Source organism: Mangifera indica, chromosome 10, assembly GCF_011075055.1.
Source record: "Mangifera indica cultivar Alphonso chromosome 10, CATAS_Mindica_2.1, whole genome shotgun sequence".
Taxonomy (NCBI): Eukaryota; Viridiplantae; Streptophyta; class Magnoliopsida; order Sapindales; family Anacardiaceae; genus Mangifera; species Mangifera indica.
Window position 1 is genome coordinate 13,222,658 of NC_058146.1, and position 18,571 is coordinate 13,241,228.

Consider the following 18,571-nt stretch of genomic DNA (forward strand, 5'->3'; position numbering starts at 1 on the left):
GAAAGATTGCAAGCTAAATATGTAAATATAATGATGGATCTACTAGATTTGTGAAGAAATTAGAAAAATAAATTTGAACATTGGATTCAATAATACTCCTAATGGTTATGTAATTCAACTCTGTTATATTTAGAATTTTTTCCTGATTTAGGTAATTTGGAAGTAAAAATATTTTCTACCTTTCATCTGTAAAAATATACTCATATAGTAACAATATCGAAAAAGAAATTCTAAGTTAATGTTACATTTGGTTATTAATGAAAAACCATCAAACTTACCCCATAAATATTGCATCATTTCTTGAAGTGAATACGACTAACAGTAGTAGTTATTGTGGGTATGAATGAAATAATTTTGACCACAGATGGTTATATTAGAAAATTTCAGTCATACCACCAGACGTAAATTAAAATTGAAGCAAAATAAAGAATAATACGGAGTAAACCACAAAATAATAGTTATGGTTGTAAATGTCATTGGTTGCGTAGCTGTTGTATGCACAAATATTGGGTGAATTTATATTAAACATTCATCAAAATATAATCGAATTTGTTGATGATTTAGATCTTGTCAATCTAACGAATTTTGATGTTTTAAGACTTCTTTCAAGAATAAAAATATGTCACTTGACTAGTGATATGAATGTTCAAGATTTTTATAATTAGAATCCATTATATATTCTTATTTTAGAGTCATGAATATTATTTTGTGTTTTATTATCATGTTCTCTTTTCTTTCACTATTTGGTATACGTTATGGCTAACGTAATTTTTAAATGAAAGAATATAGTTTTGAAATTGAAGCATTAACTTCAAAAGCTAATGATAGAGAGGTGTTTGGTGGATAGTACAATAAGAAGCATAATTCTAAAGAATTTTTTTTTTTTTTTTAACTTTAGTATCAATTGAAGTTAAAGTACACATGATTTCAAGGTCAATAAATCTTAATGAAAGCTCTAGAAGAACTATAATTTTGTTTAAAATGAGAGCAAATTAAACATAAATGCTGTATTATAATCAAGTAGATCTAAAAGAAATCTATTTAGTTTTAAAGATATAAAAAATAATAATTATCACATTGAAACTATGACTGAAAATATTGCAAAATTCCTCTGTATAACTGTTAATATCTCCAAAAGAAGGTTTGCACTAGAAAATTATCCGCTTTATCATCTGGATTGTATTATACAATCATAAATGCAATTGAAATCTACACAATATCTAACTAGAAGTTCTCTGATCGAAAACTTTTTATGTTTTGATATGACTGTTTAAGTCACTCAGTATCTACAATAATACGTAGAATTATTAAAAATTCAAATGTATATGCACTAAAGAATCATAAGATTTTTTTTTCCAATAAAAAATTTTGCACTGCTTATTCATTAGGCAAATTAGTAATAAGACCGTCTCTCTCCAAAGTTAGAGTTGAATACCCATCATTCTTACAAAAGATTCAAAAGGACATATGTAGACTCATTCGTCCACCAAGTGAGCACTTTTGTTATTTTATGGTCTTAATTGATGTATTTGTACGATGGTCTTATGTTTGTTTATTATCAACGCGAAATATTGCTTTTTTTAAACTATTAACTCAAATTATCAAGTTGAAGACATATTTATCAAATTATCTGATCAAATCAATATGGCTAGATAATGTTAGTTAATTTACATCTAAGACATTTGATGATTATTATATGTTTATAGAGATTGATGTTGAATATACAATCCTGCATGTCCATACTTAGAATAGAGTAGCTGAGTCTCTTATCAAACCATTCCAGGTAATTACATGTGCTTTATTACTAAGAACCCAATTACCAACTTTTATGTGAGGACATGCTATATTACATGCTGCAACGTTAATTCAATTGTGACATTCTTCTTATCATTAATATTCTCTTCTACAATTGGTTCATAGTCGTTAACCTGATATATTTCTTTTGAGGATATTTGATTATATTGTTTACGTCCCTGTTGTGTCTTCTCAATGCACAAAGATAGGACCACAATGTCATTTGAGAATTTATATTGTATGTAATTCACTATCTATTATCAGGTATCCGAAACTATTAATAGGTGATATTTTTACTACACACTTTGTAGATTTGTCACTTGGATGAGACAACATTTCCACCTTGATGAGACAACATTTCCACCTTTAGGAAAAAAGAAAATGCCTTTTGAAATTAGACACGAATTTACTTGATATCTCATCTCGATCCTTGCACATCCCAAAGTGAAACTGAAGTATAAAGAATAGTGTATTTATAAATTATTGTCAATTAAATGTCTGATGTATTTGTGATACGATAAAAGTGACAAGATCACACATACCAACTACCAACATACTAAAAAGAATTAATGTGACTGTTGAATAGTTTATTCAAATTGTGACCGATCAATATACTGCATACTAAAAGTATGATAGACCTGTTGGGTTGAAAGATACTATTCCTCAAAAAATAAAAGCAAAAAATAAAACAAATATTAATCATAATGATGCTAAAACAATTGAAAAACTTTACACTCGTTGATATTTCTCCAAAAGAGATTGTGGCCTCTGAAAAGACTAGAACCCCCAAAGTAGAACAAATCCAAAATATAGGAAAATGAGAATATAAAAGCGTTTATAAATTATACTTATACACGAGAGACGTGAAATCGTGAAGTAATTAACACTGATGATGTATTCTTATTTGTAGTAGCTACTAAAATTATGAATGATAATGATTTTGAATCACATACTACAAAGACATGATTGACCTAAATGAATTTGAGTAAAATTAGTTTCTCTTGTAAAACGTCAAGTGTTTAGGTTTGTAGTCTTAACACCTAAGGATGTACAATCCATTAGACATAAATGAGTGCTTGTAACCCAAGGCTTTTTCCAAAGGTCAGGTTTAAACTTTGATGAAATATATACACCTGTGATGGATATACTCACATTCAAATATTTGATTAGCTTAATAGTCTCAAAAAGATTGAATATGCTTCTAATATATGTAGTTGCCAATTATTTGTATAAAAATTTGAATATTGAAATATATATGAAACTCCCTGAAGGATTCAAATTATCTAAAGCAAAAAAGGTCAATCTAAGAGACATATACTCAATCAAGTTACAAAGATCATTATACTGATTAAAATAATCTAGAAGAATGTGATATAATCATCTTAACAAATATTTGATAATAAAAGGTTATGTGAATGACTTTATACGCTCATGTATCTTTATAAAAATGTCAGAATCGAAATTTGTTATTATGACAGTTTATGTTGATGACATAAATTTAATTGGAACTCTTAAATAATTGTTGAATATCTGAAACTGAATTTGAAATGAATGATTTGGAAAAAAATAAAATATTGTGTCGACCTGTAGATTGAACATAATTCAAATAAAATACTTATCCATCAATTAGAGTATATTGAAAAATTATTAAAACGTTTTAACATGGATAAGACTTACCTTTTGAGTACCCAATGGTTGTTTGAATTCTTGATCCAAAAAAGAACTTATTTCATCCTAAATAAAATGATGAAAAGATATTCTATCCTGAAATATCATATCTTAATGTCATTGGTGTCTTATTATATTTGATCTAATACACTAGACTAGATATATCATTCGTAGTGAATTTATTAGTCTGATTTCGCTTTACACTAACCCATCGTCATTAGAACGGAGTCAAACATATAATTTTTTACCTATGTGAAACTAGAGATTTATAATTATTCTATGCCAAATCTTCTAAAAATCTTAGTTTGGTTAGATATACAGTGTTGGTTATCTTTCTGATCCTTATAAGCCTTGCTTGCAAATGAGATATGTTTTCATTTATAATGACAATAATATCATGACACTCCACCAAACAAAGCTTAGTTGCAACATCTTCAAATTATTTATAGATTTTAGCCCTCTATGAAGCGAGTTGAGAATGCATATAGTTATTAGTCTGTTATCCATCACATCCATAATACATGCAATATTCCTTTCATAATAGACACTCATTCCATATTATATAAAGACAATGCAACATGTATTGCCTAAATTAGAGGTGGATACATTAAATGAGACAAAATCAAATATATCTGACTAAAGTTTTTTTTACACTTATAAACTCCAACAGAGCTAAAAGATTGATATCAAACAAGTACGATTAAATGAAAATCTTATAGATTTGTTCACCAAGATATTACTAACATCAATATTTAAAAAGTTCGTGTATAACATCTATATGCGGTAGCTCAATAGATAATCGAATTAATCCCACTATAATCAGGGAGAGCATTCGTTAAGGGGAGAAAATTTTTAAGTATATAATATATTGAACAAAAAGTGTACTATACTTTTTTTACCATGATTAGGTTTTGTGTCAGTGAGTTTTTCCAGTAAGATTTTTAATGAGATAATTTAAGTAAGCCTAATCCCATTTTATAAAACATTAAATAATTATATTAATTTACTTTGATTTTTATTTTATTTGATTTTTTCTTAACAAAATTAATATAATTACCTGTAAGTGGTAAAAATATAAAGGAGAGTTATATATTGGGTGACTTTCCACCAAATCAAACTCAATGATAGGTGTGAAAACAATTAATATATTGTGGGCACGTTAATTATGAGATAAGGTTTAATATCTATTGGAGGAAGAAAATCAATGTGAACATATTAAATGAAGTGGTGGCACAATGAATATGACACAATTAATGTTTTGGCTTTATATGTATAATCGTAACCTATATATACCCCTCTTCTCTTAACTTCGAATTATATAAACTCTTCATACTTTTAAACAAATAAATATCTCTCTCTTGTGTTTTGCTTTCGGAGGTTCTATATATATATATATATATATATATATATATATATATATATATATATATATATTCTACCTCATTTATTCTTTTGTCTTCACCTATCTAAATTCATAACAAACATTTATATATTAGATTTATCCTATATTATTTTCATTTAAAGTTTCATTTAAAGTTTAATGTATAATGCACTCCAAATGACGAGTCCAAATCCCTTAACATTCATTGTTGTACCTTAATATTTTGATGACGATAAAACTTAAGTTAACATATCCAAAGAATGCATGAATGCATTATAAGATAGATAAAGTATGAAATTATAGATCAAGTTGAAGCAAAAAAATATGGTCGTACCTCTCATGTGACCAAGCCATGCATTAACGATTTAGTGTTTTGGAAATAAAAAATTACTTGAAAAGAGTAAAATCAAGTCGTGCTGTTATTGCATATGGTCTAGCCCTGTGATCAAAGCTCCCAGCTCATGCCACGTGTCCAACCGTGACACATTAAGCTTCTAGCTCACAACCTTAGAAGTGTCCTAACCATGACAAATGTGTTCTAGCCATGACAATTGTGTCCTAATCGTGACACTAAAAAAATCCTCCCTACCATGCAGTTTTTCATAACCTTCCAACCATGACACACAATACTAATCCAACTTTGACACATGTAAAATCATTTCAGTCATGCAGTTTTTCAAAACCTTTTAGCTATGATGCACTCTCTTCTAGTAGTGCACCTCTTTGTCTTGTATAAAATCAAACCATACTTCAACCATGCACAAGCCAAGATGCACCTGTTCAAGCTTCTGTTTTTTTAACTAAACATAGAAATAAGGCAAGTCGCTTGTGACAAGGATCTGTCACCCGTGTTGAATGCATTTAAAACTATCCGTTACAACTCTGATCAAGGTCTTCTTTGCTGAATTTTTTACTTGCTTTTCGATAGCAACTCAATCCCAATAGAATGTTGTTCAACCCTGTAGCCTAACTCTACAATTTGAGCTTGGATTGAAGAGAAAAAGGTTAGACAATTACACACAAAAAAAGAAAAATAAAAATGACTCTATTCCTCTGTAACTCTCACCAAGCTTTCACTTTATTGATTTAGAGTCCAAATGCACTCATTTTGTATTTACAGCCTTATAGAGACGTTCAATACTTTTATCTCCTTGTTATCAAACCTTCTAGGTGCAATCCCGTATCAACTAAGAGGGATGGATCAAGTCAAGTTTACTCGAGCTTACAAATAAGCTCAGCTCAAATAAACCAAAAACAAATTCAAATCAGGTAAGCTCAAGTTCAAGCTTGAGCTTAAGAGTTTAATATTGTTAAGTTCAAGCTTGAAAAGTGTTTGGCTTGCCAAGATTGTGAGCTTGGAAAAATTCGATTTGAATCAACTTAAACAATGTTGTTTGATCAATAAACATGAAACGATATCGTTTTAGTTATTTTTTACTCAACTATAATATTGAGTCAAACTCAAGTTTAGTTTGACTTAGCACTGTAATCAAACTCGATTTTAGTTCTTTTTAAGCAAGGCAAGCTCAAAATGGTTTGAGGAAAGCTCAAGATCTGCTCCCTTCAAGCCGCACTGAACTTGAATTGGCCTAAGTTCGAGTTTAACTTAATTTGAATCCAAATCTATTAATGACAGGTTAAAACCAAGTGAAGTAACTTATTATCATCACACGAGGGAACTACTTACACACAAGGGAAGTACTTATTATCATCACAGAGATGGACTACGTCATTACACAAGGGAAGCAATTTCCTCTCGTCACAGAGGTGGACTGTGTCTTACTATGGTTTGTGCTTCCTGCTAACACAAACATACCTTATTTAGCATTACATTCTTAACACATCCAGCTTACCGTCACCATTTTTAGTTCAGCTTTACTTGTGTTGCTTCAATTACCTTAAGTATATACTTCAAACTATGACACTCCTTTGAATCAGTAGTGTCGAGACTTAACACAGTTCCTAACTCCGAGTAGTTATTGCCATGAGGAAGTCGAGGAACAGGGTCGCGAGCATGTTTAATGTGCAGGAGATGAAGATTCTTGAGTTTATTGAAGACGGTCTTGAAGTCTGAGTTGCCAACTTTGGGACTTGCAAAGGCAAAGGTTGTCACCATTGCTGCGGTGCTTGACCCTGTTTGTTTGTTGTATTCATGGGCAACTATATCGGCTGCGTTCAATGTGGCAACTGCTGACCCCAAGCTGTGCCCTGATACTGTAATACTGATTTCTTCATCTTTGTATTGATCCACCAGTACCCTGACAACTTCAAGAACCTACACATATACCAACAATCAGGTTCAACTATAAACTTGTGGATTATGTTATTTATCAGCAAGAAAGCCAAAGTTTGAATCGAAGTTTTAAAAAAGCCATGAGATTTAATATACATGAATTGAATAAATTATTCAATCCTAATCTTACAAAATCTACGTATAAGATATAAAATCTTGAATTGGCAACATTTTAAAGTTTTAGGAATATTTTGAATGTCATATAGTCTAAATCATATAGTTCTCAAAATTAGTTGTATTAGAGAGAAAAGTCTTTCTCCCCTAAAACCTCTATTGGACGATAATTTTTAATTGATAAAACTGTTTCGGAAAGGGACATAACCACTGCATAATAGGTTATCAAAACTATCGAAAGTTGAATAAACTTTGAAGACCACGCTAATAAAGTCTATCTAAGTTATAACGCATTGGTATTACTTTCTGTAAATTCTCACTGAATTATTAAAAAAATCATAATTACTTATACCCCATGTTAGTGCATCGGTAGCCGTTATTTGTGTGTAAAGAATTACCTTCTGTCTGGCTAACTTATAGTTGTAGATGGAGAGAAAGCCCTTGTGCACACGAGGATTCTCCGGGCATGGCCCTAAAATTGGCGAGGCTGAGGTTTGGTCGACCTGCAAATTATTGATCCACTCAGCCAGCGTCAAAGTTCCTCTCCAGCAAATCATAATGTCTCTTCTTCCCAACTTTTCTTTTCCTTCATCTGTGGCCACAGCCACGTAACCGATCCAAACATCTCCGCCCTTGTTATTGGAATCTACGTACCTCGAATTTGCCCATAAATATGTCTTCATAGTGTACAATCCCAGGCCAACCTTAGAGAAGAACTCTTCTTCTTTATATATGGGATGCCCATAAGTTGGAGAAAATCTGTTACTGTCAATGGTATCATAAATAGCTTGAACTCTTTTGCCATAATGGATTATTGTTTTGCCGAGATCTTTGTCGAGATGAGGTTCCAAGAGACCCTCCCAATTCTTCTCGCCACTAAGCTCCTTCCAGTTAGCCATCATATCAGTTTTAATTTTATCCGCTCTCCTGTCCTGTGAATGCTATCCCGTAGGGCATGCTATTTATAGAAAATTCATTTAGTTCGGGTTGTCGATTCGGTCAACTTGAATTGGGTGTGACTTGTTTAAATTTGACTTGTGGTCGAGTTAACCTTTGTTTAAACTCGGTTCCAATTAATCTTAACTCAACTTCGTGACATTTTTTTGTTTTTTATTTTTCATTTTTTTATCCGTAAATGAAAGAATCTTCGCATAATTGGATACCGCATTTCAAAAGTGAATAATGAAAATAAATACAAACTTATAAGCGATAGTTTGTAATTAGGTAATGTAATTATTTATGAACAATACTATGTGTACTCATTTTGGGTACACAAATATATACACACTCATATGTGTCATCATATGATTAGTTATTGTTTTATTCTTAATTCAAAATCATCCAATCACATGATGACACATATAAATGTGTATATATTTATGTATCCAAAGTGGGTACACATAGTTTTATTAATTATTTATTATATCGTTTAAAAATCACATAATCAAAATATATTATAAATAATTTTGTATAATTTATTTATAGATATAATATTATTCTATTTTTTATTATAGTTAAAAATAAACACTATTTATACAGTGAATAATTCTTCACATAAAATATACAATTACTTTGGAACACTGAAATAATTTATTATAATATGATTAAATAATTTTAAATTAAAAATAAAATAATTTTTAATTATATAATAATATATCATCTTAGTACCAATTAATTATTTATTTATAATTGGGTATGGATAACATTATTTAGAAGTCATTATATTGGTACAAGAATAATTTCAAGTTGATATGATAAAGATGCTTGAATTTGGTGGTTAAAATGAGTTATAGAATCTGGTACCATTCTCCACTTACCTATTTGTAAACACCCGATGCTTGAAGATCGAATGATGCACCAAAGCAGTGCACAACTAGCTAATTCCTCTATCTACTCTTATCTAAATTCTATCGATTATAATTTTAAATACTTACAAATTATTCCAGTTTGATAATATGAATATTGAGATCTTATATCCCATATGATGTGAAAATTGATTCATTAATACTTATTTATAAAGAGCAATGCAATTTATATTCAAATGATTTCTTATTATATAACTGAGGATTACCTAATTATAAGATAATTCTTGTGAGACGTAATATTATATGTATAAATAATGGATATAATTAAATACCATTAAGTGATGAAAGTTTCAGTGCTCAAAACTGAAATTAAATGCCATTAACACTTCAACAGGATAAATGAAGAACAGTAGCAGTTTGAAGAGGACCTGTTAATGAAGATGGCTTGTCTTTGAACTGGACAAAATGAAGAAATTTTCAAAGATATTCTTGGATAAGAAAGTGACAGGATCATGAAAACTCTCTAAACTTTAAACGATTGAAATCAAAGAAACATGATAATCCACACATAATCTAAAACAGTTGAGATTGATTTCACGTGATAAAGCAAAAACAAATCTTTCTGATTCTTTAATGTTGCTGTTCATGATGAAGCTCGTACCAAGCCGAAGAATCATACAAAGAAGCAGTAAGTCTTTCATCTAATGGGACAAAAGCAAACACTATTGCGGATGAATAAAAGTCACCATAATGAAGAAGAGATAATTGTCACATCAAGAATAATGAAGGATTATAAAAATTGAGAAGAGAAAGAACGGAAACAAATTTTAGCAGTGCAGATTGCAATACGATAGAATTTCATGGAATTTGGCAATACACACCTACACAGAGAACATAAATATATTTTTATACTATTAAATAATTTTAAGTTAAAAATAAAATAACATTTAATTATATAATGATATGTCATTATTTATATACAAAATTATACACATTATTTATTATCTAGTTGGCACATATTTAGGATAAAAAATTATAATTATAGTAATAATAAAAAAGAAAATAGAGAAAATATGATAATTTTTTTTGTATTTGAATATTTTTATAATATTACGTCATTAATTATTTATGAAACTTTAATAGTTTATTGTAATCATAGAGTCATCAATTTATATATATTTATAAAAAACACCTTTTCAAAGCGAAATCATTGAAGGCACGCATTCCTTTATTTTTTTTCCAAATAATCTTCTATCCTACCAAGATTCTTTAACATAAAATTTGAATTAAGGAATTCTTAATTTTAAAAGTAATATATATATTTATAATGAGAATTATTAAATATTATTTTATTTTTAATTTAAAAACACTTATTTATATGGTGATACAATATTTATACCAATAATTGGTGCATAAAATTTAAGGCCAAATGACTATTTTCCACCCAAGGTTTACTGTAATGACGTATTCCCACTTTGTAACTGTGAAAAACTCATTTTCACAACCATATGTCAAAGACAATTATTTGTTTTTTAAATTAAAAAGTATATCATTTTGTCCAAATATTATAATAAGGTTATAATTAGCTATCATTTTATCCATAAAGTTTGAAATATTACAATAGCAGTTGAGAGTGCTCCAGCCACGGGGCATGCACAATGTTGCTGTGGTAGCGCAACACTCCCAACTACAGTTATTGTATCACGAACCCAATGACCACGCATACTCGCTCTTAAGATCGCCATCAATAGCATCATCACTAGACTTAAGTGTGAACAATATTATAAGAAATATTATAAGAGTGTAAATGTATTTCTTAAAACTTATTAGAGGCAAGTGAATATTTTTATCCTATTTTGTTTTAAAAATTATCATGTTCACTCCATATATTTTAAGAATATTTCATAATTCCAATAGTTTATAATATAACTTTTATATAGTTGACCAAAAAAAAAAGAAATTTCACCTCAAAATGAGTGAGAATATGTTTTTTTTTGTTTTTTAACTTAAAAATGAGAATATGTCATTTTATTGACCTTGGTTGGGAAACAATCATTTCATCTTTAATTAACTACTCTATTAACAAATTTAATGAACGAATGAAGATAATGACCTTTTCAAACTTAACGAGTGAGCATCACTCATTTCATTAAAGTTTAGGTTGAAAAGAGTCATTTCACCTAAAATATTTAGTAATTTTACTTCATCCCTATAAATTTAGTTTTTCTCACTTTAAATTCCACTTGCTTTTTTGGACTTAACAAATTGAACAGTAGTGCCCTAATTGTTTCTATATTCTAATCCCCATTCCTGCGAGATGGGACACATCCCCCCCTCCATTCCATCTTTGCTACAAGGATTAAGAGGAATCATCATACCTTATTTGTGAGAATAATTTTCTCCCCTTCTCCTCCATTTGTTCGGTTTCTCCCCATCCTTTTATTCAAGTACTATCATAGTTTGACATTATGGTAAATAATTAAAATCGTAATGTATTTTTTTAGGGTGAAGTTGCCATTCCTGATCTGAAATCCCACCAAAACGTACAATTTTTTGAAAACAGGAAACAATATCTTTGGAAAGACATACTAATATAACTTTTTTAATAACATATTGACAATAATAGTAGGCATTTTCATTGAAATATATATATAAAAGGACACACACAACAAGGAAAACCAACAATACTAAAACTCCATTTAGAAAACCCTAAGCCAACTTCTACAGTTCCGCTTTGTATATATTTTCAGTGATGAAAGCCTTATTTAGTAATATATAACTAATATTTTTGCAAGATTATTAGGCAGTTTGAGTTCGAGGAGTTCGCAGATACAATTTGTAACAGTCATTCTCAATTCTTCAACAACCAAATTTGACTTATCGAGCTCATCAAGATCTGCAATGACAGTGCCCACAACCAATATTGACTCATTGAGCTTATCAAGATTTGTAATGGTAGTTCCCACAACCGCCGAAATTGTAGGGGTAGCAGCTGTTGAAGCGAGCAAAACTTTTTCTCGCTGTTTTTCAACTGTTGTGAGTAAATTCTTGAAATGATGAAACTTGAATAACATATCTATCATGGAAAGGATGATATGGTTGCCTCGTAGAAGGTCCAAGACTGAGAAATCAGTCTTGGTGATGGATAGAAGAACTCTCATTTCTGAGTAACTAAAACCTGGTGGAAGCTTAGGAACAGGGTCAATAAAATGTCTGATATGCAAGAGATGAAGATGGTTGAGTTTGTTGAATATCGTGGCGAAGTCTGAGTTTCCAACCTTGGGACTTGAAAAGGCGAAAACTGTGACCATGCATTGGGGTTTATTATAGGGATACTGAAATTTTTATCCTTTTTTTTAACCGTGTATATATATATATATAATATTTATCTCAAAGCCTAAATAAAAATATCACAACAGTATTTTATTTCCCCAAAATACCTCCCTTGATGTATGTAACTCCTGCATGCAGAAAGAGAGAATCTTTTTCTTCAGCCTTCCAATGAGAAAAGAATCTTTGCAGCATGGGAAAAACACTTTTTCAATAGAAAACACATGTGATTAAACAATAAAATTCGTGAAAAAACCATTATAATTCAAATTGGACACAAGGGAGGAGAGACGAAAATTGGTAAATTTATTTAGAAAATTAACATTTGTTGCAAAAATTTCACAGCAAAATCATCCACATTCAAGTCAGTATTGATTCAAGCTCATATATTATGTGTTTTCTTTATAAATAATTGAGAATCAAATAATGTATGGTAGATTCATATTCATGACTTCATGTGAAATTTAATTTTATTGTGATTTCATGTTGTTAGATTGTTTAATATTGTTATTTCATGTTGTTTTCATTGTTTAAAGATGTTATAATGTTGTATTGATGGTCAAAAAATACAAAAATTATGGTCTGAAAAATTTTCAGATGAAGAACGGGTTGGCATCGCGAAGCTGGGTTGGCGACGCCAACCCCCTGCATTGTTTTTCTCCTCCCATTCCACTCAATTTCATTTAATGTTGTTATTTAATGTATATTCTAGACGAGAATAATTAAATTCTACCAGTATTAGAATTCTCACAAATAGCCATAAAATATATTATATTATATTAACATGAAGTTCAACATTTCCATAATTCAAAGAGGTTCAATACCATAATGTATTAATAAATGAACAAATATATACGAAAATAAATTTGGACATGAAATTCAATGACTATGACCAACTTTTGAACTATCTTTGGTTTGAGATTTGTACGATTTAAAACAGGGCATCTTGATAATCAAACGCTCTCCATATTTATAGAGATTCGATCCCTACCAATTAGATTGAGAAAATACATTTTCTCTATCTCTAACAATATTAGGAGTAACTTTATCTAAGATAAAGTTATTGTAATGCTTGAGATAGCCTACATGCCTCGCACTTCGTTGATTTGGGAAAATAGAGAGAGATGTTGATTTTCTTATATTCATTACAATTCTGCGTTTTTTAACGAGCTGTAATTCATCCACACATTGTCAATAATTCTTGAATTTCTTATCTCGGACAAGATTAGAAATTATTGAAGTCTAATAATCTGGTAATGACCTTGGTAATCCAGATATCCTCTCATTTTCAGTTAATTTTATGCGCTTGTCTTTTAAATCATAATATCTCTCATACATGACACCAAGGTGAGTGAAAAGGTTATGCACTAGATTCATCTTATAGTTCAGATAGTAGTTTTTAGTCAACATGTTCACCAACAAATAGACAATAATAAATTATACATGTATAACAATATAAATATTTACTCTAAACAAAATATATATATTTATTTAAATATAAATAAATTAAACTAAAATAAAAAATTTTGGCTTAACGAAAAATAAAGGGGTTGCCGCCAACCCCTTTTTATAAAAATTAAGGGGTTAGCGTCAACCCTTAAATTTTTTAAAAAAAGGGGTTGGCAATTTGCGCCGCCAACCCCCCCTTTCAAACCTTCCCAACCAAAATCAATTTTCTGATAGTTTTTTCATTTTTAAAATTGAACCAATTAGCTAATTAACAATATTGTTAAAATTGTAATATTTAATAATATTTTGATTTACTTAATTAAATTATGATATAATTAAATTGAAGTGATTTAGACTGAATTCAAATTGAATTAATTTTGGTATAATACAATACATTTATGCTTTTGTTTGATAAGAAAACCTTACCTGTTGTCCTGCCATTATTTCGTCTCTGTAAATCCAATAAGTTTCGTCGGCCGATTGCTTAATGAATTTTTTTTCGTGCAAAGTATAAATCTCTCTCTCTTTTATAGTATATTTAAGATAAATGTGCTATATATATATATATATATATATATATATTCTTTATATATTCAACACCAAGTACTTCAGTGTATACTCTTCATGGGTGGTTTTTTGGATTACTTTTTCATGTGCTGCTTTAAAAATTTCGGCTGATAAGATTAATTGAGTTTACAATTTTTATACATTAAATTTAAAAAATTTAAACTCAGCAATTTTAAATTCACTTGATCTTATCTAACACATAAATATAAATCTTGTTTCAAATATTGATACTAAATATCTATACATTTTCCCTCTCTACAATGCATTAAAAGTAAGTAATACTGAAAACTTAGTTTTAGTTTCTTAAGGTTGAAGATAAGGGCAATTTAGACATCTTATCTTATAAAGTGGTAAAAATGTTTAGAGTGTAAAAAGTGTGATATAAATGTATACATAGGCCCAAATGAGGGTAAAAATTTCAATATCCCTTTATTATATCCATTAGCAACTATGTCAGTTGTAGACCTGGCCACGGGCCGGTTTGGCCCGTGAACCGGACCGAAACCGGCCCGTCTAAACCTGGAACCGGAACCGACAGACCCGGAACCGGACTGAACCGGAACCGAAACCGTGGCTCTACGGTTCGGTTTCGGTTCACATAAATTGAAACCGTGGAACCGCCGGTTCACACCGGTTTATGAACTGGCGGTTTACTGTGCTGAACCTCAAAAAATTTGAAATTTTTTTGAATTTTTTTTGAATTTTTTTTAAAAAGGCAACGGTTCCCTGCGCAGGGAACCGTTGCCTTTTGAAGGAAAATTTGCAGGGGACCGTTGGTCCCCTGCAATTTTCAGTGAAGTTGCAGGGGACCGTTGGTCCCCTGTAATTTTTTGGAATTTCAATTCACCCCCCCTATTTCTAATTTTTTTCAAAAAAGTTTTTTTCTATATATACCCCTTTAAATTCTATTCTCTCAAATCTCAATCTCTCTACTTTCTCACTCAATCCTTCAAACTCTCATTCTCATTCTTTAAACTCTTAATATTCTCTCAATCTTTCAATTCAATTAAACTTTCTTAAATTTAATTAAATTCTTTTTTAATTTTTGATTAATTTCAATTTCAATTTTTTTTATACAATTCATAATTAATTATAGAATTTATTTCTATAATTAATTTTATTTATTATTTATTTATTATCTTTTAAAATTAATCATATAATTTATTTATATAATTAATTTTATTTATTATCAAAAAATGGCAAGTAGTGGAAATTCTTCCGGTTCACGGAGATTTGGTCAATATTCACATATATCAAATGTGAATGAAAATCAATTTATAGATGATTTTCATTCACAAGAAAGTGAAAACCAATATGAAGAGGTGGAGCAACAACAACAACATCAACAACAGATGGAGATGGAACAACAATCTCAAAAAATTCCTACATCCGATATTTTCAAAATTCATTTCAAGAAAATACAAAAGGAAGATGGTAATTTTGATGTTGCTTGCAATTATTGTAGGCAAATTTACAAATTCAAACAAGGAGGTGGATACGGGACATTCAAAAGGCACTTGGAGTCAAAGCATCCTGAAAAATTGGGACAAAGCCGAGGCCAAACACAAATAACCGGGTATAGTTATTCTACACACAAATCTTTATTTATGTATAGTGATAATAAAAGTAAAGAAGAATTTGCAAAAATGGTAGCAATAGATCATTTAGCATTTAGTTTTGGTGAAAATTTAGGCTTTGATTCTTCTAAACCCCAAGAAGATACGTAGGAAGCTTAATTGAAAAATTAAGTCCAAGCCTTTCTTTTAAATTTCAATTATTGTAATTAATAATTTAAAAATTAAATCAAGATCATGTATTAGAATTGACGGTTCAATATCGGTTTCGAATCGAAACCGTCGGTTCCGAACCGAAACCGTCGGTTCTGAACCGGGGCCATGAACCGGAACCGGCGGTTCCAAACCATGGACGAACCGTCCTGTTACGGTTTCGGTTCAGGGTCCTTATATTTTCGAACCGTGAACCGGTGGTTCCGAACCAAAACCGACGGTTCATGAACCGTGGCCAGGTCTAGTCAGTTGAGTTCATTATGGCCAGTGAAGCTCCTAGACGGTGTCCACTTACTGTTACATTGATTTCCTCGCCTTTGTATTGATTCATCAACTCCTTTATTGCATCCAAAACCTACATTTATACATTGTAACAAAATATAATGATCATTGGATTAGGTATATAGAACATTAAAAAAAAAAAAGCAAAATGACTATTCCTACCCAAGTTTTATTGAAATGATAAATTCTTACCTGTCTGCTAAATAAATCATTGGTTGTAACAATTAAAGAGTATTTATGTCATTTTATCCAATGTAGAGTGTAAGTGTCATTTTTCAAAATTTACTAAAGGCAAATGATATTTCCCCTATCTTGTTTTGGAAATTAATATTCACCCATATATTTTAAAAATATTTATTATATTCCTAATCATTTTGATATGACATTTACGTCTTAGTTTGTTACATTTTATTCATTTCTTTAGTAGTGTAATTGTAAATTTTGAAACTATTGAAAGACAAATTAAAATTTAAAAATTTCAAAACACCATAAACGTTTTTTAGAATTACTAAATATCCCTAAAAATTTTATTATTACCCTTAAAATTTTTAAAAATTATAATTTCCCTCGAATATATGATTATATGTTATTGACACCTCTATTTATAGTTATATTAGTAATTTTTTATATTTAATTGAGATTAATATAAATTATTTAATGAACTTTTGGGGGCATAGTGTGATTTAACTAGAGGTGTTTTCTTTTCTTTTTTTTTTTTTTTTGTCTTTTCAATATTTTTATAACAATTTTAACAAATGGATGGAAATTTTGGTTTTTCAAATATAAGGTGGAAATATGTCATTTCAGTAAACCTTGGGTGGGAAATAGTCATTTGGTCTTATTTGTATTATTAATATTATTTCAGCTTTCTTTTATCATTGGTTATTATTGTTACCTGATCTTTGGCTGACATGTATATGGAGAGAAATCCCTTGTATGCAAGGATTTCCAAAGCAGTTTTTTCCCAAAATGGGAGAAGCTGAGGATTGATTGAACTAGAAACTTTTATCCATTCTGCAGGCGTCATAGTTCCTTTCCAGCAAATCAAAATGTCTCTTCTTCCTATTTCTTTCTTGCCCTCATCAGTAGCCACAACCATGTACCCAATCCAAGCTCGTCCGCTCCATGCACCTCCTACCTTAGGAAGGAAATCAATTTTTGAAGTGGCATAGAAATAGTTGTTCACGGTGTAGAATCCTCCTAGCCTAACCTGAGAAAAGAGCTCATCTTTCTCATATTTGGGATTGCCATCATCAAGGCTTTCATAGATAGCTTGAACTCTTCTACCATAATGAATCAAAGTTTTGCAAAGATTTTGTTTCAAAGGTTGCAACTGACCCTCCCAACTCTTGTCACCACTAAGCTCCTTCCAATTAGTCATCTTGTATTTTTTTTCGTTCAACTCTTTTACGAGGACAGACTCTCACTGCATGCTATTTGTTTTCTCTCATCATTGTTGAAGTTATGCAAAAAGAGAAGTGACGATTAATTGCGTCAATGCAAAGAACAACGTTATGTATTTAGTTTTGTGTATTAAATTAAATATTAAAATAATATATCAATAATATTTAATATAAATTATTTAATTATATAATAATATTTATATTAGTTTTCTTTATATCAATTCGAAGAGTTTGCAATGATTGATCTTATTATGTCATTTTGTCTTTTTTTGAAAAAGTAATGCAAATCAAATTCACATTTACATTAGTTGCTGTAATTATTATCATTGATGAATTTTGAAAAAGTATTTTCTCTAAAATTGTCGAATTTTATTGTATGAACAAAGATAAGAGAAGTCTTCGTAAAAAGTGACTGCAAAGAATGTCCTATGTGAAGATGATAAAAAGTTTTCTTCCCGGGAATTTGTTTTTTTTTCTCTTGTTTCCGTAGAAGCTATGAAAAAGGAGAAGGGAAGACTAACTATATTTATGTAAAGAGTAATATTATGTATATTAAATTTTGAGTATTAAAATAAGTATTTAGATTTTTTTTATTATGATGTTAGGTATTATTTTATTTTTAATTTAAAATTATATAAATTTATTCTTAATTCAAAACCGTACTAAATTGAATATTTAAATAATATATATCAAATGAT

At 29.8% G+C, this 18,571-nt stretch overlaps 2 protein-coding genes across 2 annotated transcripts; both read right to left on the bottom strand.

Annotated features, from left to right (window-relative positions):
- Positions 1 to 6,526: 6,526 nt before the first annotated feature.
- On the bottom strand, positions 6,527 to 8,167 carry LOC123228336 (phospholipase A1-II 6-like). Its single transcript, XM_044653692.1, has 2 exons — positions 7,649 to 8,167; positions 6,527 to 7,118 (listed from the first exon to the last, which is right to left on the bottom strand). Exons 1-2 carry the CDS (start codon positions 8,150 to 8,152, stop codon positions 6,708 to 6,710), a joined length of 915 nt encoding a protein of 304 aa, XP_044509627.1. The 5' UTR covers positions 8,153 to 8,167; the 3' UTR covers positions 6,527 to 6,707.
- An 8,262-nt stretch (positions 8,168 to 16,429) lies between these two features.
- On the bottom strand, positions 16,430 to 17,851 carry LOC123226754 (phospholipase A1-II 6-like). The gene is made up of 2 exons (XM_044651282.1): positions 17,366 to 17,851; positions 16,430 to 16,543 (listed from the first exon to the last, which is right to left on the bottom strand). The coding sequence occupies exons 1-2, from the start codon at positions 17,849 to 17,851 to the stop codon at positions 16,430 to 16,432; spliced, it is 600 nt and encodes a 199-aa protein (XP_044507217.1).
- Positions 17,852 to 18,571: the final 720 nt, after the last annotated feature.

What these genes read in the sequence shown, in the direction of transcription:
- LOC123228336 (XM_044653692.1), bottom strand. Translation starts at nt 8,152, where the DNA reads ATGATGGCTAACTGGAAGGAGCTTAGTGGCGAGAAGAATTGGGAGGGT. An exon ending in ATAAGTTAGCCAGACAGAAG is followed by an intron (nt 7,119 to 7,648) that starts GTAATTCTTTAC and finishes GTATATGTGTAG; the next exon opens with GTTCTTGAAGTTGTCAGGGT.
- LOC123226754 (XM_044651282.1), bottom strand. Translation starts at nt 17,851, where the DNA reads ATGACTAATTGGAAGGAGCTTAGTGGTGACAAGAGTTGGGAGGGTCAG. An exon ending in ACATGTCAGCCAAAGATCAG is followed by an intron (nt 16,544 to 17,365) that starts GTAACAATAATA and finishes GTATAAATGTAG; the next exon opens with GTTTTGGATGCAATAAAGGA.